Source organism: Stegodyphus dumicola, chromosome 3, assembly GCF_044657685.1.
Source record: "Stegodyphus dumicola isolate Sdum_Otavi_A_Nest chromosome 3, ASM4465768v1".
In the NCBI taxonomy this organism is placed as follows: Eukaryota; Metazoa; Arthropoda; class Arachnida; order Araneae; family Eresidae; genus Stegodyphus; species Stegodyphus dumicola.
Window position 1 is genome coordinate 51,942,179 of NC_140770.1, and position 17,445 is coordinate 51,959,623.

The 17,445-nt window shown below is 36.8% G+C and overlaps 1 protein-coding gene across 2 annotated transcripts in view; it reads right to left on the bottom strand.

Annotated features, from left to right (window-relative positions):
• Positions 1-8,763: 8,763 nt before the first annotated feature.
• LOC118187418 (uncharacterized) overlaps positions 8,764-17,445 on the bottom strand; it is a 43,646-nt gene continuing 34,964 nt past the window's right edge. For both annotated transcript variants that reach the window (XM_035357637.2, XM_035357636.2), the window contains 2 exons: positions 16,437-16,629; positions 8,764-11,209 (listed from right to left, as the gene is read on the bottom strand). In XM_035357637.2, coding sequence (XP_035213528.2) covers positions 11,047-11,209; positions 16,437-16,629 — 356 coding nt within the window. In that variant the 3' untranslated portion in view covers positions 8,764-11,046. The remainder of the gene's footprint in view (positions 11,210-16,436; positions 16,630-17,445) is intronic.

The window sequence follows — 17,445 nt, forward strand, 5'->3', positions numbered from 1 at the left end:
AAGCAGAGTGAAAAGAAAGTAATTTTCACTAAAATTAACTGCTAGTCAAATAATAGTAAAAATAATAATCAATAAAATAAATAAATAAACCCTCACAGATCAAATATTTTATATTATTTTAAACTAGTGCTTTTGATTTGTAATGAATTTCTTCTAATTAAATTAAGAAAGTCCAGTTGAAAATTTTAAAGATATGTTGAGTACGAGATCTGTGTTGAGTACCAGTCCACTGTTTTTAACTTCTTCCGCTAGATGTAAAAAATTATATAAGCTACTTCCAAATATAAGCCTCTAATGTGCATTCTTTATTAATTCTCTTGAAGCTTGTTTAATTTCTTCTGTGCTGAAAATTGGAAGCTATCCTTTACTAACTTTGCTTACATTACCTTTGACCTAACATCTAACAAATTCACACAGTGCCGAAGTTCTGGGAAGTATTCTCGCAGAACTGCGACAGATATTGACGTTTTTTTCTTCAAGTTCTTATACAGGATTGCCTTATTTGAGGCGCAGGCTGATTTGGTTCCAGAATTGAAGTGAGGCTTTCATATAATCCTAGATCTAAATTATTATTACTAGCATTGTTATTACTAGCATTTATCGGGGCTGGCTGTTTCTATACCCTTCATTATACATATTATCATATGAAATTTTTACGGCATGATTTTAACATGAATCACAGCCTAGTTTGACTACTGGTAGGCCAGTTATAATCCAACTGCGAGCTTCATATGACCAATCATACTGCTTGTTAGTAGATGGCATGGTTTGACTTCGATGGTGCCTAGAATGTGACATTCCATGAACTAGTGAACCTTATAAAATTTCTTCCCATCTTGAAAATAAATGTCTCTCTAAGAATGGAGCAAGAATCAGAAGGTGGTTGAGGAAAACTAACGTAAAGGATCATATTTGGAAGAAAGCTTTCTGTATTCGGTCAGAATTTTTTTCTTTTGTGGTTGAGGACGTTGCTCTAGAACTAACATAGCTTTTACAATGATATGATGACATGTTTCTAGGGCCAAGGGAAATTATTAATGAGAAACGGGTATGTGATGACTAACTGAAGGTAGAGAATGTTTTTCGCTTTTCTTAAATTTGATCTTGAAATATGAATTCTATCCATAGATACTCGAAAATCTTGGCTACTGCGTCAAGTTACTACCGCCCAGCTGGTATAGTGGTTATTGACCCTGACTGCCATAACGATGGGCACGGGTTTGGTTGTAACTGTCCGTGCCTTCATAGAAGGCAACGATGGCGACCTGTTAGGTGCTTTTATAATGAAATGGCTGCCGCTTAAAGTCCTTGTAGTAGCGCAAGGCTAATGTTTATTAAATAAAGCGCGGCCATTAAAAAATGTCAAGTTATCAATGAGGTGATAATGCAACAGATCCAACTCATAGATCTTTCTTTTTATAGTTTGATTTTACTGCTTTCTGGAGGCAATGGCAAGTTTTCACAAATATTTTTATTTTTTAAAAGCAGTTTGAGTAAAAGAAATTTCTGATGAAACTGTGTTTCGTTTTAGTCTGTCCTAAATATGCATTTGTTCTTTCATGGCAAAGTATTTAAAATGTTCTCAATATTCATGGGGGAAAACTAATAAATTCTGCTGGATTCTTGATTTACCCGTTTTCTGTTTTACAAGTTCATTATTTTAGACGAGGTAAAAATCTGTTCTGTGAATCATTTTTAGCTTTTGGAATTTTGTTCCTTTTAAATACGTAGTTGTTTTGCACACATTCTTGATGTAATCTCCTTCTTCCAATTTTCATTTTGTCAACTAGTGAGAAAGACACTTAAGCAATTTTGTATAAGAAATGATATTTTTCGTTCCTTCAGGCGTCATTTCAGCAGCAAGATTTTGAAGAAGATATTACTTGCGATCGAAAAGTTACTAATAACGACTCACTTAGTTACAGTTTTAATTCACCTTCAGCTGAAGGTGAACATTTTCATACTAAATCAAAGGGATACTATATCCACACATTTCTTCCTATCAATATTTTGGAAGCAATACATTTCTTACAAATTAAAATTATACCCTTAATACCGGTATGATAATTCTACTCATTTCAGCCACATGCATGTAAGATGCGATCGAAAAGTCAATGATAATATGAAACATTTGAAAAGGAATGCTTGTTTGACCTTCAAAAGGCACCCCTCTCTGATACAATCCACTTCTGACAATATCCGTATAATTGGTTGGAGAAACACTTGGAGGAATTTCCATACTGGTTCCATACAGGTTTGATGGATAGTATTAGAACTGAAAGAAAAATTATTTACAAGAAAGAATTAGCCGTCTATAAGTTACTACCGCCCAGTTGGTATAGTGGTTATTGACCCTGACTGCCATAACGATGGGCACGGGTTTGGTTGTAACTGTCCGTGCCTTCATAGAAGGCAACGATGGCGACCTGTTAGGTGCTTTTATAATGAAATGGCTGCCGATAAGAAAGACTAAGTTTGAGACTAAAAAGAAGTTTTTCGTTAACAATATACATTATTAGGATGGCTTTCATAGGATTGCTTCCAAAAAAGTTAAAAGAGCTGGTACCTTAAGTAATCCCCAACAAACTGATGATTTAGTTTAACTTAACAGACAGACAGTTTTTGCTGTCTTTGGACGTTTCGTCGACCTTTGACTCTATACACTGGACTTCAATCTTACAAACTTTGATCTGGCTAAAGTCCCCTAAAAATTTGGTGCAAAGTTATATGAGTTATTTCAGTAATCGAAAAATCATTTACAACGCCTTCAAAAGTGAAGATGCGCAGATTGAATTAGATATTCATATGGGATGTCCCCAGGGCTCCTGCAGTACTCCCCTACTCTGGAACATTATATTGAACAAAGTTCTAATTTTAGAATTCCCCGATGATATAAAGTTTATTAGTTACGCAGATGACTTGGCAATCTTAATGAAGCGAGATTCTTTGGTAAAACTTGAGCGTTTGTTTGAAACAGTTATGAAACCGCTGGAAGATTGAAGGATCGGTGAGGGAATGGATTTTAATATAGCCAAGACCTCTGCGATTTTGTTCCCGCGTGGCGGAAGTAAGGTGCGGCCACCGCGATATAGATACCATGGTCAGAGAGTCAAGTTTACAGACGCCATCAAATACCTAGGCATTATTATAGACTGTAAGCTTACTTTTGCAGAACACTTTCGAACAGTTCACCAACGTCCTGACGATATATTAATGTATTATAAGTGATCGTTCTCCGGTGATACCCTCTATTACAAGGCTCAAGTGTTAAAGGATATATTAAACTGTGTTATAATTCCAAAGATACTTTATGGAATTGGTGCATGGGGTTCCAGAGCGGGGGAACTGATTAGACTAAGGAGCAAACTCAATACAAAGGAGTGGGTGCCTAGCAATCACAAGATGCTTTCGCACAGTGTCGACTGAGGTGCTCTGTGTTCTTGCCGGCACGTCGCCTCTTTATATTATGTATAAATTTCATTACGAGAAATTTTTATTTAGAACTCAGAGAATGGATTTTAAACTTTATAATGACATTTTAATTACAAAACATAAGTTTGTGAGATTTTTTACAGATTTTCTACATCCCTCAGAGTATTGTACCTTTTGCTTTGATTGTGTTCTTCCTGTAATAGGAGAAATACACTGGTGTGCAAAAATTAAGGTCGAGACGGTTTTTTTCAATATAACTTTGTACAAAAGCTTTCCAAATCAATACATTTAATACCGTAAGATCCCCAATACGTAAGGATATGAGTAATGTAAGTAACACTTACTAAAAGAGAAATCAGAGGGATAAAAAGAAGCTTTATTGAAAAAGCAGCATGGAGCGCAATGCGACTGAAGGCCGAAACATCCCTGTGATGGGTGTCCAGCAAGAAACATCCGGTCTTTAATAGGGGATATGATCTCCCCTGACTGCTAGGCGGGTTTCACAGCGTCTGCCCATGCTGAGAATGAGGGTGTCAATGAGTTTTTGAGGCATTGCTGCCCATTCGTCTTGCAGCGCCAACCGAAGCTCCGGAATCGTTACTGGTGGTAAGGTACGAGCTGCCAAGCGGCTGCCTAGAAAATCCCATACATGCTCGATGGGATTGAGATCCGGAGATCGTGCCGGCCAATCCATACGTTCAATATCCTCACTCTGTAAGAGCAGAGCTGTGCGATGACATGGTGCAGCTACTGTGCGACGACATGGTGCATTGTCGTCCATGAAAAGGAACTGCGGACCCATAGCGCCTCTAAAAAGACGCACATATGGAAGAAGAATCTCGTTACAATAACGGGTCCCGTTGACTGAACCTGCGTCGAAGATGTGAAGGTCTGTACGACTACCAAGCATGATGCCTCCCCAAACGAGAACACCGCCACCTCCATACCTGTCCCTTTCAATGATGTTCGATGGAGGATTGCGGCTTCCCCGCTCTCTCCAGATGAGTATGCGATGAGAATCGCTACTCAGACTGAATCTGCTCTCATCTGTAAAGAGTACTCGTCCCCATTCATTATCTGTCCAATTCCGGTGTTCCCGGCACCACAGAGAACGCCTTCTCCGATGGGCAGGCGTTAGAGATACACACCGTACAGGGCGTCGTGCAAACAGACCACCACCGTGCAGTCTTCTGGCCACGGTAAAACGCGATATCGGTCGTCCAGTCGCCTGTGTCGTGTGTCTAGCGATTTCTCCCGCTGTCTGCCGCCTGTTTCTTCTGTCCTGTAAGGCAATATACCGGTCATCTGCGGGTGTGGTTCATCGTGGACGAGCACTACTAAACCCCCGGATAGCTGTTCCTGTAGTTTGAAATTGTCTCCAAAGTCTTGAAAAGATGCTGTGAGCAATTCCGAACTCTGCAGCCACACTTGTCACACTGCGGCCTTCCTCCAACTTCCCAATGATTCGACCTCGGGTAAAAGCATCCAGATGTCGTCTAACAGATTGATTATTCGCCATTTCTCGCTGAGGCAGGAACTCGGTGTGATTTTAACTGCTATACGGCGTGCAATCTCTTTGCCAGAAATACTGATCTTACACCGACAACATGCTTTATACTACTCAGACACTCCCCCATTACGTCTACCTGCATATCTGCGCATGTGCTAACATCACCTTACTTAATCTCCTGATTGGCCTTTCTGTCCGCTCTGCCTCTTCGTTCAGCTGATATGCTAATTTTTCGACTTAATTTTTGCACACCAGTGTAGACGTATACACTAACGGGTCGAGACAGGACGTTCAATTTGGTGCAGCTTTTGTAATTTACATTTTTGGTGTCTAAATTGTAAATAAAATGTACAGGTTGAATAGTTACAATTCTGTTTTTCAAGCGGAATATGTTGTGCGCTCCTTAAGACTTTACAATGGATTAAGAGTAATTTGACCTGTGTAAATACTGTGCATATTTAATCTGATTGTATGTCTATGCTGCAGTCTCTGTCCTGGGCCCGTACAGCCAATGTTCTAATTTTTGAAATTAAGTACTTGTTAAAATTGTTGAAACAACGCATGGATGTTTATTTACATTGGGTAAAGGCCCATGTTGATTTTACCGGAAATGAAAGAGCCGACGTGCTGGCAAAACAAGCCATTTTTGATGAAGGAGTTGAAATCTTTGAGACGTCCGGGTCGAGAAGCTATGCCATTAGAAATATGAAAAGTTTTTATTTGAATATCTGGACATTACAATGGAAGGAGCCTGAGAGGTGCGCGGGTTTATTGCAGCATATTAAAATTAAAAACGAAATGAAGCCGATTAGCGACATAGATCTGAATCAGTTCTTGACTGGACATGGCTGTTTCCCCGCGTACCTCTCTAGGTTTAGTTTGCAAAATACAGATTTATGTGGTGTTTGTCATGTAGTTGGGAATGCAGAGCATTTCCTCAATCACTGTCCTTTGTTAAAGGATTTGAGAATCGAATGCTTTGGTGATAAACCATTAAGTATTGAAACTTTAAAAAGATTCTCTAGATATGCAATGTCTTATATAAATAATAATAGAATGACATTCGGTGTATTAGTTTAAATTATGTTTTTAAATATTTCAATTATTTTGTCTAATTAATTTTTTCCTTTATGTATTATTCATGTGTATGTATTGTATGATGTATTGTCTGTTCTTTTTATTAATTTAAACATATGTTCACAGCACATATTTACAGTTTAAGCACACTGTAATAATATCATAGATCATAGTCTAGATATTTTAATTGAATTTTAGGCTTTTAAATGATTTTATATGTTTTTAAGATAATTTTATCAATTTAACAATCATTTGCGAGCTGAGGATTTTATTTTACTTTAGTGTAGTTATTTTGTTCTGCTCTAACCGGGTCTTTAAGTAGAAAAGTTAAAATTAATATTGCTGTCAGATTATAATTATTTTCTATTGCATTTTAAACTATCGAACACATTACTACGCGCGGCCTTGGTGTGACCTTCTGCAGGTTCTTTTTCTTTTGGGAATTCCACAATGAACCTTTGAGGTGCTTAGTTATTTATGTTGTTTTATGGTTTGAAGCGAGTTTTATTATGTGACAGAAACTGCCTCTCTGTGTTTTTGTCTGTGATTGTTTGATTGCGTAAGTGTTTGTTTGTGTTTTGTGTCATTTTCTTATCTTTAGTTTTTCTACTAACCCTTCTTTATTTTTGGTTAGTTATTTCATGTTTTTTGTGATGTTTTATCAGCATGATTTTTAGAGTAAGTGAAAGTTGGAATGATGATTGTATATTTTAACGTTCTTTTTGGTTTCTTTATATTAATTTTTGTGTACTCGGGGCTCGGGCTTTGGGGATCCGGTTTTAATGTGTGGTTTAGTTGGCTTTTAAATTAATTTTTCGTTTTGCTCAGCTAATGAGAGGAGGAATCGCGGGTCTCTGGTTGCCATCGTTTTGGTTTGGAGGAGGGTTGACCTATTTTTAATCATACGGTCCCGCTGGGACAAGGTGGATCGGATCTCCCTTGAGTAATTCACGAATAATTCACTGGTTTTGGTTTCTATGTCACATCAGCTTGGATATGGGAAATGTTGGAAAATCTGCGTCTTTCCATTGAAGATTGCAGATTAGTTGGTTCTAAGACTTCAGTAACAATATCCGGTTTTCCTGCCTCATTCGGATGAGCAAACCCCGATCCTTTTCACGAAATCTCTCAGCATTTGTCGCCGTTTTGGTCCGCATTGATCTTCCACAACGATGTTCTTCGATGGTTTTTGTAGCATTTCCAAAAATGTTTAAACTACTTATGGACTGTCTGCCGAGTTACAGCTGCATCTACACACAATTTTTATAATTTTTACCGAATTTTTGTTATAGTTTAACCAAATCTGAAGCAGAATTTCGTATTGTTTCTCTGCTTCATTATACGCTAATGAAAAATTCCATGAAAAGGTAAGGCAATATTTTACAAAAGTTGAAACATGAACTTTTGAAGTGTTGAAGTGAAGCATGAACCAACATCGTCCAAGAAATTTCAAGACGCGTTCGCATAAGCTGACATACGGAAGAATGTCTCATGTATGTCGCCATTAGTAGGACAGTTCCCATTGCTGACCCAAAGGGATATTCACCTTATTTTTCGAATACACCTTGTCTAAGAAGATAGTAATTCCGTGTTTGATATCTTCATAATTTTATTTGTTGTTATAAATGGACAAAACTAGTTACCCAGTCTGTAGCTTATAGATTGCAATTGTCGCCAAAGGCTTATGCTAGTCATTTTAACAAAGTACCAAGTACTAATATACCCATTCTGATTTTTCTTTATTTGCTTTTATAGCTTGTCTTTGGAATATAATTAAATACAAATGTCTATTTCCATAGGATCTAATTTATGAATTAATTTTTTTTTGTCATAAGAATGACACCATTTAAAGTTCTTTTCTTGATCTACTTCATTAGTATATCTACACTGAGTTTCTATCAGCCATTTTTTCTAATTCCTCTTCTCTTATTTTATCTCTTTCTAGTCTCTCTTCGTCTTACTGTTTTTTTTTATCTTGTAACCTTTATTGCAAAATAGTTCCTAGAAAATTCTTGTGGAACTCTTTCTCATATTCGGGATTCTTTATAGTTATTTTCCCCTTGTTCACATACTTTATCAATAGCTTTAACATTTTTACCAATTTCATCAGCAACCTTCGTAATGAGTGTTTTCTAAATTTTACTTAAAAAAGTCATTTTAATAGCTTTATTGCAATTATTCCATACATTTTTAATGTACTGAATAGAAGATATTTTTGACGTAATTATCAACTTTATTTTCAGTTTTAGTTAATTAAATCCTTGAAAACCATGAAAATATATGCTGAAAAACGTACGCGTATAATACGCTCATCCATTGTGCTAAAATGTGCATAAGTAAAATTATTCATTCAAAACTTCGTTACTATGTTTACAATAGAGTTCGTTTTCCCATACTATTTGAATTAAAATATTTGCGTTAAATGTTGTTTGTCTATGTTTAAATAAATACAAGCGAACTTCTTCGAACTTCACATTAAAACCATATAACATGTAAAAGTACTCAAGGCCAGCTTAGAAGCAATATTATTCTAAAGTATACAATTTGGCTTTTACCGGATTAAAGAGAATCTATATATATATTTTTCATCTTCCGACCTATTAAAAGGAAGAACACTGCGGCAACATTAAAGAAAATATTCCCTTAGGGAATGGAAAGTGAGAAGAAAACGATGCGGAAGAAAATAATATTTGAGCATTTTATGTAGAGAATAAACACACACACACACATACAAAAAAGACACATTTTTTAAGAATTAAACTTCTTTATTATTTCCTTTTCGTGACTCTTCTTAACACATACAATTGACAATTAAGTCCAAGAAAAGAAGGAAAACAGTTTTTGTTTGACATAGACTTTGAATAAAACTTTATCGATTTTGAATAAAACTTTTCTATCGAGAGTGATCAGATATAGTTCCTCCTTCTTCAGAAGTAAATAACTTTTTACAGAATGTGAGGAGTTCATAGACTTAATTAATCGATGCAATTTTATTCAAAGTCTACCCTAAATTTTTTTTACCTAATTTTAAATTTCACTTTGACATGTTTCTCTTCCTTTTGATCTTCTTAATGTATTTTTTTTTCAAGTTTTATCAATTCCACGAGATCTCGTACAAAAAAGCACCAAATAAGAATTCGCCTTCAGAAAATAACACACATTTCTTATAGCTGAAATTTTAAAGTATTAAAACGTGCAACTCATTTTCCGACTAAATTATTACCGAGTTTCTTAAAAAGACAGATTTGCCAGGCAGTGTCTGCACTTTGTCTGGGCAGGGTATTTTCTCTCTACAAAGGGTATCTATATCTATTGAATGAGAGATTATTTTTTTGAATGGCCGGGCCCTTTATTTAATAGCCATTCGCATTGCGCCACTGCAAAGGCTGAACATGGTGGTCATTTCATTATGGAAGCAGCTAATAAGTGACTACTATTGCCTCCTATGATGGGACGGACAGTTACAACCATGCTTTTAACGGGATTCGAACCTGGGCCAATCGTTACAGCAGTCACGGTCACTAACCACTATACCGTATGGACTATATTCCCAAGTCATCGGCTGCCCGGGTATTTTCCTAAAGTTGCATCCCACCAAATGAAAAAAAAAAAGTGCTCAATGATTAATAAATTTTTTTATACGCACTAAGTACTTACATATCACACAAGTACATACAATAAATTTAATGAAGTTAAAATATTTAGACATGGCATCGCGAGAGTCCGGCCGCCCCTGATTTTGGCCGCCCGCGTAATTTTACAAGCTGCAATATCGCTAGAAACGGCCCTGGACGGTTGAGAGATTAATATATCTGAAATGTAGTATTAACTCGTTGCCATCCTCCTTGTGTGGCGGTGGAGAACCCTCTTCCATACCCTTTGGACGGTATTCGAATCCTGGAAAACACACACATGTTCGCTAGTGTATAATGTCTTTGCGACATAAGGGCACTCAGAGTTCTCTGCAGAGGTTGATGGTAGGGGTATAGGGATAGAAGACTCTCGGATCCGACAGAATGAAGTTGAACAACGGCGGGTTAAACAGCCGAGATGCTAAAATCCCAACTGACCGGCTGACCAGTTTTTGGTGCAAACATTTTAGTTCTCTTTCTGTCCAAGTTTCTCGAATTTCATAGGAAAGAAAGACTTGAGAAAATTCCCTTTCTCAGGATTTGAAAATTCCGGGTATTTTTTATATATTTCAAATTACTATTTTTCTTCTGTATCTGTATGGATAAAGCACAGATGCAAATCTTACACAGACAATTTAAAGTGCTGCTATTGCCTTCTAAAAACTCTACATGGGTTATTGCAGCAGCAGATGTTGTATTTGTTTTCGAATACACATATTTATATCGTGTTTTTTCGCATTTCTGACCAATAAAATGCTTTGCTTTGTAGAGTAAGCGTATCTTCAGCAGTAGGCAATTACATATCTGAAATCTAAGTGCATTTTTATTCCAAACAAATAAATTTGTGCTTCGTAAATATAGCTTTAATATAAATAAAATATACTAACAGTTTTAAAATAGTTCAGGAGCTAAGAATTTTCATAAAAACACATGTGGTGTTTATTAGTTTTTGAATTAAGTAAGGAGGCGTGTACGTACATAAATATCATAACCCTCCTTTTTGAAAATTAATATTAAACCATTTGACTATCTCAGAAGTTTTCTGTTATTGACTCTAGCAGTAATCATTTGAAGTTTAAACATAACATTGATGGAAGATAAACAATAATATCATTCTTAGCACTCATAATGGGCATCATATGAATAAACAGTAATAACTGCAAAATAAAAATTCCACATTTAGAAAATGTTCATGGTTAAAAGAATGTAAAAGACAATTTCTTCTGATGAGAACATACACGAATAATAAGAACATATAACGAATAAATTAATTTACTATATTTCAAGCACATAAGAACAACAGTGGCAAAATTTGTTGCTGCCTTGTTGATCTGTAGCACCTGATGAAGAGCTATCACAGTTTTGTTTAGCTCATGTTTCAGATGTGCAGAAATGCTATAACTGATTTCCAGCCGCAGTTATGTTCACATAGCAAGGTGGATTGAAGGATTTTGCTTGTGCGATATCCGTAATAGCCGAATAAGTTGATATGCAACCTCCGATTATTCCAGTGATCATTATAAAAAATAAATATATTTTCTCGTACAGAGGAATCCTCCTGTGAAAGATAAAAAATATATTAAAAAAAAAAAAAAACAGTTGGTTACCAACTAAGGAAAAAAATTAACATTCAGATGTTCCATGAAAAAATTTACACATTTATCACAATATCAACTAAACTCAGTGGTGCAATACCCCTAGTGGGCCATGGCCTGCAGTGCCTTTTTTCTGCTTTCTTGAACTTTGGGCCTCGGAGTTCATCAGCATATGTTACCAGGTGTTTAGTCCCTGAGCGAACTTGGTACTCATTTTATCGACCCACTCAAGGGAGGAAAGGCTGAGTCAACCTTGCGCAGCTCGGGGATCGATCCCCGGATTTGCGGTGCTGCAGCGCGACGAGCTAGCCACTTTGCCACAGTGCAGTTTATCACAACATTAGTTTATACAATAATTTCTCATAATTACTAACCTAAAGTAAAGCTGAAGAAAACTGTTCATAGAGTTCGCTATATTTCAGCACTCGGTTCTCTTGTTAATAAAGCACATTATAATTAAAATTTACCACATCTAGATTGTATTCATAGTTTAAATATTTGCAAGAAATTAACGCATTTCCCAGTACGTACTGTCGATGTGTTAAGCCATTAGCAGATCTACCTAACAAGTTACGTTATGCTATATAGAAGTGTAGGGGATACCTATTATTTTCTCTTACATTTAATTGCTTTGTTTCGCTTTGCTGAAGCACTTCTTTGGCAGCTAATTTGCTGTGTCTAGCTCTTGATTTCTGGCAGCCAAGAAATCAATAACCTACGCAATTATTCCTTAAGAGCTTATTCTTGACTGCAGATCTTAGAGACTCTGTTAACAAGCTGGAAAATAGATAATCCCCGGAGAGAACCTTTTCTCCACATGCAGAGGAATCTGTTGATGGCAGATTAATTGCATAGAAGTAGATGGAAAAGGAGCCGTGCCCAATGATAAACTATGTGGTGTGGTAGCATGAATCTGAGGGAAGTCGATTTTGTGGAAGGGTTTTTCATGGTACGTATTCCCTCGGCTAATAAGTCAGCTTCTTCGTTCTCTCGTGGCCAACATGGGCTTTAATCCAAATTATAAAAATGTTGGCCTTGGGCACTGGAGGGCTAGTTAAGAATTCCTTGCGAACATTACCGATTGAAATATGCTATTCTCTTTATCAAGCTTGAATCTGAAGTCCTTTGTGTCATGATCATTGAGATAGATCCTTATGGCACATCGTTTTCCTTTCTTTATACCGGAGTGGCCAATATAAATCTTCGAAAAGAATTTTTGGTAGCTGTCTTGCCTTTTGCAAGTGTGAGATTATTTCTGCTGACTGGATGCCTTTCATATGGATGAGCGGTAAGGTGTAGATGCTGGTAGCTACTTTTACATTTTGAATTTTGCAGTTCTTTCTTAGATGAAGAACTGTTTGCATATTACTACTCCGCAAGCAAGAATAGGGGGGTATAGCATGTATGCTGATACATTGCAGCATTTGAGGCTGTTCTATAATTTCGAGAATAGTTCAAAAGGACCTTTGGATGGATTAGAGTTACTTTAGTTTTCTCACCGTCATCGAGGACTTCCATGTCACTACACCATACAGTGTATTTTTTTCTCTAACGGTAAGGCTAGCATTTATATCTGGAAGTTGATGTCCCATTTGATGATCTTCGTTCTTTCCATGCTTAGTTATCTGGAGATGTCCTTAATTTCCTGTAAGTGCTCAATGAAGTTAAGTGTTTTATATATTATGGTTCACAGATATCTTATGGATTTATCTATTTTGATTCTGCTTCTATCAGTGTGGAAGATACATTCTAACAAGGGGGAGATGGGGGATTCAAATCTCGGTGAGGACGCAACTGATTTTTTATGTCTTTTACTTCAAGAAATTAGCAGACTCTGCAGCAGCGCTCAAATTTAAATGAGGAGGATAACAATTCATTGCGACTTCTGTTTAGTCAACCACATGTCCTTAGCCTGCAATTGAGTGTGTTGGGGGGGGGGAGAAGTAAGGAAAAGTTGCATTTTTTGATGCATGCTCTCCGAGCTTTAAATTCCTACGAGTCCAAAGTGAGGGTTTTCCCCCCATATCTTTTGCTTTGAGAAACTTAAAACGTTTCCCATACTCACATTTAAAGAGCCTAATGATTAAGTTAAAAAACAGCTGTAAACAATTGAAACTCACTAATAGTCAGTAATTTTTATTTTAGAATAATTTATATTTTCCTAGGAAATGTATCTAATTCTTAAACATTATACAGAATAAGGAGTACTATGTATTTCCAAAGTTCTAGGAATTACTTCTAGGTAAGTTCTAGGAATTAGTTCTAGGAAACGTTCTAGTATTTCCAAAGTTCTAGGAACTTAGCTCTAGTTCAATTCCAAGAACTTACAGTCAATGCTATTGTTCAGAGACAAGAGCTGACTTGTTTATACAGATATCTGACGCAATATTGTCCGATTCAGTTGTTTAACTGAGGCAGGTGCATTTCCATAGCAATGCTTTTGTAACTGTGAAATATGTGAAGAGCAGTTAATTTATGTTTATGGAAACATGTAAAAACTTCAAAAATTGTTTAACGTCTGGGGAGAAATATTCTGTTCCAACATTTGAAAAAATAAGTGGATTGAGAAGATACTAAAAATTTCTTTCAGGACCTCTTAAAAAAGTAGTTTTTTGTTCGCAAACGAGTGCTCAGTTAAAAGGATATTCCGTTTACAAAATAAAATTCTTAGAGCTTTGCAAACATCCTTCATATCTAGAAAAAGCAAAAAAAGAGAGTAAGGTTCTCTGTTGAAAATAATAAGTTATTAAAGATAACGTTATCTTTCGTTTATTAAAGGCTTCAAGCAAGGAAAAAAATATCTGCATGCCTTACTTGAAGTCAAAACTACATAGTTATGCTTTCTTTAACATAAAAGTCGAAGACTTACTAATAAATTACACCAATATAGTACACTGCTGGCCATTAAAATTGCAACACAAGAAAGGAATGATCTGACGAACGTCAAAATCACATGAAAAGAAAGAAAACGTTGGGATATGCAAATGATTAATATTTCAGCTCATTTAGACGACGCAGGAGGAGGAAAAGGCATCTGAAGATTTGCATAAAAAAAAGTTGTGTAGTGGATTTCTCATTCGGAAAGTGCTTTGTAAGGTCGGAGTTTGCTTAGAATATCGTGTCTCAAAAAATAAGCAGAAATTCTTACCAGGAAGCGTCGGAATGCGATAGAGGCAGGATCTTTGCCTAGCGAGAATGTGGATATCAATATCCAACCACTGTCATGCGAATATGGAATCAATAGATTGCTGAGGATTACATTGAACGGCATGCAGGATCTCAAAGCCCTCCAATGACTAACGCTCGAGAAGACAGACATATTGTGATGTCAGCTCTGCAAAACCGTACGACCACATCACGGATCATTAGTCAGGAAATGGGCATGTTTGCAGCACGCCTAGTACCCGCTCGTACGGTGCGTCGACGTTTGCAGCCACGTGGACTATGAACACGATGACCATTACTTCGACTTCCCTTGACAATGCAACATATAGACAGAGACTCTGGTGCTTTGAACGACAAAGCTGGAGATAGGGGTGGCACAACGTCGTCTTTTCAAACAAGACCCGGTTTTTCGTGCAGTTTTTTGATTGCCGTATACGTGTCTGGAGTGTTTGAGGAGACCGCAGCTCACCTGCTTGCATTCGATATCGGCATAGGGGACCTGCACCTGGTGTAATGGTTTGAGAAGTTATTGGGTGCACGACACGCACATCACTAGTTCGGATGGACGGTAATTTTAACGCAGATCGGTACATTTCTGACATCTTACGTCCAATGATTGTGCCTTACCTTCGATGAGAGCCAAATGCCATCTCCCAGCAAGATAATGCAAGACCACACGTTGCACGTCGTGTTCTGACCTTCCTTGACACTTAGGTATTTGATTGCTACCCTGAGCTGCACGGTCTCCAGATCTGTCACCCATTGAAAACATCTGCTCATGGGTCGCTGAAAGACTGGCCCGCCGCCCTTCTCCAACTAATATGGTTGATGAAGGGTCGCGTGAAGAAGCATGGAATGAGTTGCCCGTTTCTGCTATCCAAGCCCAGTTCGACTCCAAGGCTAATCAGTTAAGAGCTGTTTTAAGATGCCAAGGGTGGAAGCTGTTTCTACTAATTCCGCCCTCCTGTAAATCTCCAAGCTGCCTACAAATTTAATCATTTAATCTTCATGCCATACTGTTTACGTACAATAAATACCCCTTTTTGAATTTCCTTTCCTTCATGGTGTTGCAATTTTAATGGCCAGCAGCGTATTTTGTAATGTTTGGTAGCACATATAAACGGAAGATGATTTTCAATACAGGGAGAAAACATTGTCATATAGATCAATACGGTATTAAGGAAAACCGTAAGCGCTCTTACACTCTCACAACTGTAGTGCTGGAATTTTATCTTGAGCAGAATTTTAGAAAGAATTATTTTAGAAATTTGTTTATTCAAATCTAATAAATGTTATTTGCGGAAGATCAAAAGATGCAACTAATAGAAAGTTTCTTGAAACTTCATTTAAATATTCTTCTATATTATTACAAAAGTTAATTAGTAAATCAAATATTTCAAAAAAGCAATACTTTTTTTCTTTGAGGGAAGGTTTTGATTTCAGTATTAAAACTGTGCTTTGTTTAGTTTCCACTTTAAGTTATATATTATTACGAAATGCCCAGCAGTGGTAAGATAGCTTCCCCGCAAAGCTGGTTTAGGGTTGCCAGAAAATGGCAAAGAAATGCAAGGTTGTCAGATTTGGGGCAAAATCGCCCCTTTGGCGACAAAATTGACGATATGCCATAGATGAAGTGAGAACATTCTAGAACGAATTCTTACCGATTTGCCCCAGATTGTTCTAGAAGGCAGGTCAAAAGCTATATAAACCCTGCCTGTACGCGGAGTAGCAGTTTACCATGAAGAGTATTTTGAGTGGGCTGAGCTCCGAGAGTCATCGACCGAGTCGGGAGCTGTGTTTAGTATTTTGCCGTAATGCTGTCATCATCGTTATAGCCTGATAGCCGGAAGGCTGTGCGCTGATTGTTTCAACGTGTTTATCGTAGTTTTTCGATGATTGTAAACGTGTCTTTGGAACTCTTCAGTTAAATACTAGCCAATAAGTTGTGTTTTGATTCTTCATGAAGTGTTGTCGTCAGTCACTCCATATCCACGAAAACGCAACAATATTATGAGATCAACTTACTTTTGCGGCCATTCTGTGCTTTCTTGGGAACATAGCATTAAGTAGAAATAGCAAGGAAAGACGGATGTCGTCAAAGTAGCTGTTGATCCTCCTATTAGATTGAGAACTTTCCCAAACCGAGGAATACTTTGAGCAACGAAAATGATTAACAACATAACCGCAGTCCTCAGCATACACCGTTTCCATCCAAATCCTACAATCATAACAAGTAAATAAATGATGTTAATATAACTTTAGAAACTTGAATAGTTAATAAGTAAGAAAACGTTTTCTTAATCTACTATCTCCAAATTGAAAAGGCTAATTTGTAGAGTCATTAGGATTTTTTTAAGCAAGATTACACGAAGAATGAGCTATGCCCTCCCGGGGACTCGAACCTGGACCTCTCGAATACGCATTGAGTGTGCTAACTGGTAAACCACTAAGGCATGCTGAAAGGAGGGAGAAAATTTTGGCATCGCTTGTTATGACTACAAGACCAACTTGTTTGGTTAAGTGGGTGGAGCTGCGCCCACTTCTGGGACCTTATAAATCTTTTTTAATTGATAGTAGGGGAATAAATATTAATATAGTTAGATTTCCTACAACGCGGTGGATACGTTCCTTGAAAATACCGCGTTGTGGGAAATCGCGTTATAGGAGACACCAGCTTAGTAAAAAACTGAGATTCGGTTCTAAAAAGAGAAAAGCTTTTTATGTTGTAACATTTTCATCATTTTTTAAATTAATGTACATAAAAACATTTCAATAAAATCCAACATAATACAAAAGCTAAAAAGGTTGTGATTTCAGTTAAAAATCAAAAAGAAGCATAATGTTATACTCACAAATATATTCCTCGTAGTCACTTATTATAGTTCCTCTACATTTCCTTTAGGTTTCAAAATATCTGCCAGCGGAGATTGTTTACTCTTGCTTTGCAAAACGTTATAAATTTCTTGATAGGCAAATAAGTAATTTTGAGATTTCTTTTAAATATTTCCGCTGTCTTCGGAGAATTTTTCTTTAA